The following is an 8,517-nucleotide window of genomic DNA, read 5'->3' on the forward strand; positions in this document are numbered from 1 at the left end:
CTGGGTACCGCATTCCCGCCAGCTGTTGGCGGTATAGAATATTTTTGGTCTCTTTTGCCGCCACTAGCTTCACACAGCACAACCGACGACCCACCTACACTTCAATTTCAAGATACGCTTCCAAATTTGCGAAAGGACAAATTCTCGCAACAAATTGTTTTAGAGATAGCTAAACTATGACAGTTTTAACTGGGTCTCACGACACAACGGTGTGATTTGTAGCCTAAAAAGCCTGCTCCTGTAAGTATGTGTTTTGACTTATTACGACGTCGTACTAGACTATCTTTTTGCATGTTGTTTATTATTTTCTTGAACGTCAGCTGTGTCGTGCGACAAGAGAGTATCCGATTAAATCGAGAAACAGTGTTTTCATATCCCAGCAGGGAATATTGTGAAAATAGTGTCTAAGGTGATTTGTCATGTGTGTAAGTAATCTCTCTGTTTGCAGGAAGCAGGACATTTAGCTATGGGGAATACATCATCAAGGAGTTATTTCCCAGGAATCAAAATGCAACCTGCAAAAACGACTCTGTTCAAACAGGAGCAAACTGGGACGACATACAGAATCCCAGCTCTCATCTACCTAAAAGAGAGTCAGACATTCCTCGCCTTTGCAGAAAAGCGCTCTTCCCCCAGTGACAGTGATGCAAAAAGTATTGTTATGAGAAGAGGAACTCAACAAAATGGATCCACTCAGGTAAATGTCCCCTCGAAATCTAAACACATCATAGTCATAATACACAGTTGGTTTTCATGTTTAATTTAGTTCTGAATGTTAAATTGCGTCATTCGAATCTGGTATCAGAATAGAGTTTAACACTAAGTCACTGAATATATTTTCAGCCTTTTATTAGTATAATTAGTCAATGGTAAATGCAATCTTCGTAAATACGCGCTCACTGTATCACCTCACAGGGCAAACAGAGAACTAATTGTCCCAACCCAAAGTTCTTCTTTTGATACTCTGACAGAGATAGTTCCTGCTCCAGGCAGGCCTATCAGAGTAGAGGCTGAGCGTGGTTTAAACTTACTCAGCCTATCGTTGGTGCACAGGCTGGTCCCAGCCCCTTGGCGCATCACACTTTCGGGCATTAGTTGTTTTGCAACTTGTCTAGAGAGTCAGCAACCACAGACATAGTTTCTTCAGGTTTCATTACTTTTCTACTCTAACAGTTCCTCACGTACACATGTCCTTGAGCGGTTTCACTACCTGGCAGAGTGTGTGTCACGAGTCTAACTCAGCCGGTCCCTTACATTAGTCACAACTGGTTATGTTACACAATCTATGTCAGCACAGCACAAACCTATTATGTCTTTTTTAAGCTAGGCATCACATCTAGTTGTAAGAGAATAGATCCCCACAGGTTTTCATGTTTAATTTAGTTGAGTTACATTCTTCTTACAGTATTTACTTATTGATGATTGTTTCAATACTTTTACATTGTTCCCCAGTGGTCAGAATCCCTGGAGCTGTTATCAGCATGTTTACCACACCATCGCACCATGAACCCCTGCCCGGTTTATGAAAAGAATACCAAGACTATATTCCTCTTTTTCATCTGCATTTTGGGGAACACTACAGAGCACCATCAGATCTGTACAGGCAAGAATAAGGCCCACCTGTGTTACATCACCAGTAATGATGAGGGCCAGAGCTGGAGCCAGACAATTGATTTGACAGAGAGTGTGATTGGCAAAACAGTCAGGAAGTGGGCTACATTTGCTGTGGGACCAGGCCATGGCATTCAAATGGAGAGTGGAAGATTGATCATTCCTGCCTATGCCTATTATATCCAATTCAAATGCTTCTCCTTCCCTTTCCCCTTCACGGTACAGCCTCACGCTCTCTCAATATACAGTGACGACTTCGGTCAGACATGGCAAATGGGCAGGATGCTTCAAGGAAAGTCCTGTGAATGTGAGATGGCAGAGATCATAGACCATGAGGGCAGCAGTCACCTCTACTGCAACGCCCGCCATAGAGGCCACAGAGTGGAAGCTTTGAGTGAGAGCAGTGGGGTTTACTTTGACAAGCCCCGCTTGGCTCCAAGGTTAGTGGAGCCGTGCAATGGTGGTTGCCAAGGCAGTGTGATTGGCTTCCCTGCCCCTGAGCAAGGTGAAGAGGGCGTGGGTGGTACCACATCATCACCACTGGCCTCAGACACGCAAACCTGGCTACTCTTCACCCACCCGACCAATAAGAGGAAGAGGAAAGACTTGGGGGTGTATTTGAACCGTTCCCCACTGCACACATCATGTTGGGACCGGCCCTGGATCGTCCACAGTGGACCCAGTGGCTACTCAGACCTGGCCTACAGTGAGGACACTGAGCACTTTGCTTGCCTGATGGAATGTGGGGAGAATAGTGAGCTTGAACAGATTGCCTTTGTGTCTTTTCCCCTAAGTGATGTCATGCAGACCATTGACGTGAAAGAAAATACCTTCTAGTTTGTTGTTGGGTTTTTATTTCAGTACTTCACTCCAATTCCAATCAGATTCAGTGGTCAGTAGATGCACAATATCATCTTTATCCTCTATTGATATAAAAAGCAGTCTGAAAATAATGAAATATATATCAGTTGTTTTGTGTAAAAAAAAGGCAACTGACACTACAACTTCTTGAAATACAATCATAGTTAAATCAAATGTAATATAATCTGTAGGTGTGATCATTTTATGAAGTCTGACTATATGGACTGCAGTGCATGCTGTCGTGGGATGCTAATCTCTAAGCAGTGGTCTATTTAAATGGCATACCTTTGTTACTTGCAGTTCTACAATGTAACTCACCTCTACATTGAGTCATGGTTTCTGCTCGTATCAGATTTCAGTTCTGATACAGGAATTACGATTATGACTAAAATTGTTAACCCCAATACTGATGATGACTGTGTGAACTGTGTTAGGGTTATCATTATAAACCCACTAACAGAGGGGGTGAGTTAGAAACTGCTGAGACAAACATTCCAGGATGAAGGGGACTGAGAAACTGGTTAAAGGCCTCCTAAAGGTTGGCGGAGCAAAGTGCCTTTGTGTGAAGTGGTATAAAAGCTGTATATGTGTTTTTTGGCTGCAGAGCTCTCCATGATTAAACATACAGATCATTCTTGCCGGCTGTGAACCTTTGTTTAATTCATGATTAAACCAGAGCCTTACACCCTCTGGGAATTATTCAGAGCATTAAGTTTGATTAATTAGAGATGTAAATTTTCGTGACAAGTTCAAGTTCCTCATGTTTGCCAAGCACACTTTGAAGACTACAACCACCTACAGGCCATGATCAGGCCACACCTCTGCTCCTCAGGCGTTAATTTAAGTCATGCTCCCTATTGAATGAACAGAGATCCCTGTATCATCAAGTGGTTGCTCATCTACTGTGACTCATCTGTTCAAACTGCATTGGATTCCTGATCCCACACACTCCATTCCTGTCTTTAAGCACTTTCTATTGTGTTTGGACAGTTCACAAACAATCCTCATAGCACTGTGAATGTATGACTACCGGTACTTAATTTGTAAACAAATAAATAATCATAATTGATGCTGTTGTTCAGACCCTATGTAATGCACTGACAGTGAGCCACTCTGTAGTGCCTGCTAATGGACAGATCAGCTTAATTTGCTGATAACTCCAATGTGCCAAAATTATTGTCTCTAAATTATGCTACAATAGTAGTCATGCCTGAACGACCTCCACATTACTATACCTGCCTGCATCCTTGGCTATGCAGAAGATGCATAAAATGTATTGTTAATAATTTATGTGAATGGCATGCAGAACTGTCTTTTGAAAATAAAATGTAAAAATCTAATAAGCTGTGTTGTTGATCTGTTTGATTGACATAATATTGTGAGGGAAAGAAAATGTGACGGAATGATACTGCCGTCCACCTTTACGTTCATTGTCCAGGGTTTGTCTTATTTAGCAGGTACATGAAGAGATCAGTTTACTTCTGAAAATTGCATTATCAAATGTGTAACAAAAGTGAACATTCTGTCTTTTATCAAATATAATAGTACAACCTCCGAATACGTCTTCCATGCAAATGTGTGTACAGTATGGGAATAACAACTACTCATAAGAATGGGAAGACTAACAAGTGTCATTTTTACGCCATCTTATCCCATCACAATAGTGCTTTACAGAGCAGGTTTTTTCCTTACATAATGAAAAGAATATGTAGACTTCAGGCATGGGCCAAAGTTGCATAATTGTTAACATTGAGCTGTAAGTGTGTTTGAACGTCAACAGCTGGCAGTGGCTTTGTGGACCCAGTCCCATACATGCACAGACCCGTCTACAGCAGCAGAGAGGACAGTCCTAGGTCGACTTGGATGCCAAACATGAGTGGTGACCACAGCTGATGAAGTGTCAAACTGATCATCAGACATCATGTGACCTCGGTGGACAAAAAGAGGCTGGAATTCCATCAACTCTGGTCTCCAAGAGGCAGTGTTGTATATTTGCACCATTCCATCAAAACCTAGAAGAGAAGACAAATTCAATGGAAAATTAAGAAAAAGTGCTATATTACAAGAGCCTTCAATTGGAAAATATATTTAGAAAGCAAGAAACTACTTTGTACTATCCATAAGACATTAATTAATCACATAAAGCAGGATGAAGGAGTGACATTTTGCTCACCTGACACAGCAAGACAGTTGTCTAAAGCAGGCGCCCATGTCACATTCATGAAGTCATCATTGGTAGTTTTCCTCTGGACATCAAGCTGGGCTTGACACACAGGGGCTCTCAGATCCCTAAGGTCAGACACAACCACTTGGCAGGAGGAGGAGAGCCTTGCTACACTACAGGAGGATGGGTCTGATGAGGACAGGTCTGTCTTAACACCCATACACCAGTGGACGCCCTCTCTCCCTTCAGCTGGGGTATTCTGAAGAGCGGAAGGCTTTCGTGTGTCCCCCACATACAGGTCACCATTGCAGGCACAAGCGAGAAATACACTGGCACTCACAAATTGCAGGGAGCTTAGTAAATCTGGAATGTCTGTCCCTGTGATGGAAGGAAAAAAGATATCCATGACTGTTATACACGTGTTTGTACACCAATATTATACTCTAGCAAATTAGAGTTCCCTAGAATGCTTCAGTGTCATGATGTATAAAACAGGTTATTACCCAGAGAGTAGAATGGCTTCCCTGACGCCAGCTCAGTCAGTTGAATATCGCTGATCCGAGAGCCATGAAGAACACATGGGCCTCCAGTTAATCCAGGGGCTATTTTGACACCTTTATCTGATGATGCACTCTTCAGTTGTAAAACTCCTGTCCTCTTTATGACATCTATCATTTGAAGACAAATCACGCAAGAGAACTATGGTTTCAATGTGGGTAAGACCAACGATGACTGGGGCCTAATCAGGTTGTAAATCATCATTTGAACGTACAGTATAGTGGAGAGTAGATAGGAACTGCAGTCTTATTATACTGTAATACACAGAAAAGGAGCCAAGGAAACAGTAGGTCTACTCACCACAATCGTCTCCTCCTAAGTCCCACACCTGGACATTGGAGCTGAAGCCATCATTGGTAACAACACACCTTAACAAGAAACACGAGTTTGAAAGTAGCCATTTAAGAAGATGAAAGCTCATGACAACAAAAGGAAGTTACATAATGAATTGTTACTATGATATACCTTGTTCCTGGAATGTGTTTGAGGCAATGAACGGAGCCGTCTGAGAAACCTCCATGGACCACTTTGAAATCTCGCTCTGCACAAAGACCCTGCACACATTGAATAGACACATTGGTAGTCAGTGACATTCCAATCCATAATTGATATCTTGAAACGTTTTGTTTCATGCTTTAATCATTTCAATCCATTACCTGATTATCATCAGCGAAAAGTTTCAGTGGCAAAAGCAGCTCTAAAATTTCATTTTTATCTGAACTGTAACCTGCAACACATATAGCTGTGGAGTAAAGACAAAAAGGCAATTAAACACAATCAATGTGGTTGGTTGGTTATAATCAAAACGTACTGTAGCCTTGTAGAATTATGAATAGGCCTACTTTTTTCTGATGTCCATTCAATTACTCTTGTAGGATGTTCAAGTTGATACTCATGAATATTATTGTATCTGAAAGAGAAGTACGTCTGTAAGGTGAACTCGGTTTAGAGCAGGTGCAGCACAATTAATAAGAAATCAGCAAGTATATACTGTTATCTGCAACGTCCTAAAACATTGCGCCTGTGAATCACAGGAGGCTGCTGGGGGGGAAACGGGTTATAATAATGGCCGGAACGGCGCAAATGTAATGGCGTCAAACGCCTGGAAACCATGTGTTTGATACCATTCCACTATTGTCGCTCGAGTCATTACCACGAGCCCGTTCTAACCAATTAAGGTGCCACCAACCTCCAGTGCTGTGAATGTAGCCCTATTGTTTTCCCACCGAGACACGTGAAGCATGATTTAAGCAACTAAAAGATATCATAGAAGTCTCAACTCACTTTCATTATTTCACAAAATAATTCGTACTTACATTTTCAAAGACTCAATAAACCAGTCATCAAATTCATTCTCATCCGAGGAGGTTTCACCCATCTCGGCCACTGCTAAACAACTTCTGTACCTCTGCCAGTATTTGGTTAGTAGCAGATAAGCAGCCGTGTTGCCACCTAGTGGATCGGAGTGTAGGTAACAGTCTACCAGAGTCAGAGCCACTCAGTAATGTGCATACGATCAAAGAGTTGGCCATCTCCACCAACCAAAACATAAACAATGAACCAAATACATCCATCCCATTACATTTTCACATGCAAATAGCACTTGATTTCTATAATATCTCTGTAGTGCTCAAGTAATACAATTGTATTAGAGAAAAGTACCTTTTTTTAAACATCATACATTATTTGTCTATAATATTTCATATGACGACAAAAACATAAGAATGGTTTAACAGGTTGGATTGTTCATTAGTAGAAATTACTGGAAATCTTGCAGACTGTCACTGTAAACCATAGTCAAGAGTATGGGTTGATTAGGCGCTTGTCCCACTTGATGACAAGTCAAGAAGTTGACTGTCTGATGTGTAATGGTGAAACGTTACACTTGGTTTAGAGCAGAAGCATACAGATTAGCTATCTGCAGCGATAAGGCCATGAACAGTCATGAAATGGAGGTAGGTTTGTTCTGCCAACCTGTTCACAACATGAAATGAATAAGATACGTATTTTAGACTCACTTTCAAAGCAAAGCATCCATTTAATTGGCTGCCCATCATTTAATCTTACTCTTTAATGTTAATTATTTTAACACACATCAAACAGTACTGTACTAAAGAGAAAAATATCCAAAGTTACACAGTGCTGTTCCAGAAAGAGCCTTCATGATTCTGTTAAACAACGTTCAACTCTGCACAATTATTCTTGGTTTCAAATAGAGTAGGCTATTTGTTAAAGTCTCTTTTCAAAATAAAAAGTTTTAGTTTATCAACATAAAGTACTAGTAAATAACATCAGAAACCCACCCTGTTCACTCCCCCTAAATTGCTGGGCTAAACCAGCTGGTGTGAGGCCTGTGTGGTTTGCCGTGATATAACTGTGAAGACAGAAAGCCTCATGTAAACAGATTTGTGGGGGTTACTCCATTGTGGTAGTGTCACGCTGTGCTGACTGAATAGCAGAGATACACAGATAGACGAAGAAGACAAAGCAGTGCACAATGCAGTGGCACATGTTTACAGATAACATCCATGCCTTTAACCTCTACTGCACCAGGCCAGTCACAAGCCATATCTTCAGACATTGACTGAGTCCTACTAGTCCATAACAGGTTGTTACTAGTTAAAGCACTGAGTAGCCAATGCATTTTATGAAGTTTGTTTTATTTATTTTTTCTCTTATGCATCAATTATATTTTTGTGGGAAGTTTTATGCAATTTGGGGATGTTATTACTATTTGTGAATTGGTCTCAATATATTTATACTATACCGAAGGATGACATGGTCCAAGATGGCAGCAGGTAAACAAGTCTAGAGGCTACTGTACATCTGCAGTGTCTGATATTAGCCATCCCACTAAAAGGGCAATGCTTTGGCATTGTAATAAATTGTCATAAGTCAAATCAAATTTTATTGGTCACATACACATGTTTAGCAGATGTTATTGCGGGTGTAGCGAAATGCTTGTGCTTCTAGCTCCGACAGTGCAGTAATATCTAACAAGTAATATTTACATTTTTGTCATTTAGCAGATGCTCTTATCCAGAGCGACTTACAATTAGTGAGTGCATACATTTTTCATACTGGCCCCCCGTGGGAAACGAACCCACAACCCTTGCGTTGCAAGCACCATGCTCTACCAACTGAGCTACAGCTGGGCCAATATCTAACAATTTCACACCATATACCCAATAAAAATCCAGAAAATCACATTGTATGATTTTTAAGTAATTAATTTGCATTTTATTGCATGACATAAGTATTTGATCACCTACCAACCAGTAAGAATTCCGGCTCTCACAGACCTGTTAGTTTTTCTTTAAGAA

At 40.9% G+C, this 8,517-nt stretch overlaps 2 protein-coding genes across 3 annotated transcripts; one reads left to right on the forward strand and one right to left on the reverse strand.

Moving 5' to 3' along the window:
* The first annotated feature begins 73 nt into the window (after positions 1 to 73).
* LOC121579532 (sialidase-3-like) lies at positions 74 to 3,060 on the forward strand. 2 transcript variants are annotated; one of them, XM_041894201.1, is made up of 3 exons: positions 74 to 240; positions 449 to 697; positions 1,453 to 3,060. In XM_041894201.1, exons 2-3 carry the CDS (start codon positions 467 to 469, stop codon positions 2,446 to 2,448), a joined length of 1,227 nt encoding a protein of 408 aa, XP_041750135.1. In that variant the 5' UTR covers positions 74 to 240; positions 449 to 466; the 3' UTR covers positions 2,449 to 3,060. The 2 variants fall into 2 exon arrangements, with proteins under 2 accessions (XP_041750135.1, XP_041750136.1); XM_041894202.1 differs by having other exon boundaries at positions 1,837 to 3,060.
* An 838-nt stretch (positions 3,061 to 3,898) lies between these two features.
* LOC121579534 (WD repeat-containing protein 73) lies at positions 3,899 to 6,608 on the reverse strand. The gene is made up of 8 exons (XM_041894203.1): positions 6,511 to 6,608; positions 6,037 to 6,104; positions 5,851 to 5,936; positions 5,660 to 5,748; positions 5,495 to 5,562; positions 5,140 to 5,304; positions 4,646 to 5,014; positions 3,899 to 4,484 (listed from the first exon to the last, which is right to left on the reverse strand). Exons 1-8 carry the CDS (start codon positions 6,570 to 6,572, stop codon positions 4,246 to 4,248), a joined length of 1,146 nt encoding a protein of 381 aa, XP_041750137.1. The 5' UTR covers positions 6,573 to 6,608; the 3' UTR covers positions 3,899 to 4,245.
* Positions 6,609 to 8,517: the final 1,909 nt, after the last annotated feature.

The sequence above is a fragment of the Coregonus clupeaformis genome, chromosome 13, assembly GCF_020615455.1.
Source record: "Coregonus clupeaformis isolate EN_2021a chromosome 13, ASM2061545v1, whole genome shotgun sequence".
Lineage (NCBI taxonomy): Eukaryota > Metazoa > Chordata > Actinopteri > Salmoniformes > Salmonidae > Coregonus > Coregonus clupeaformis.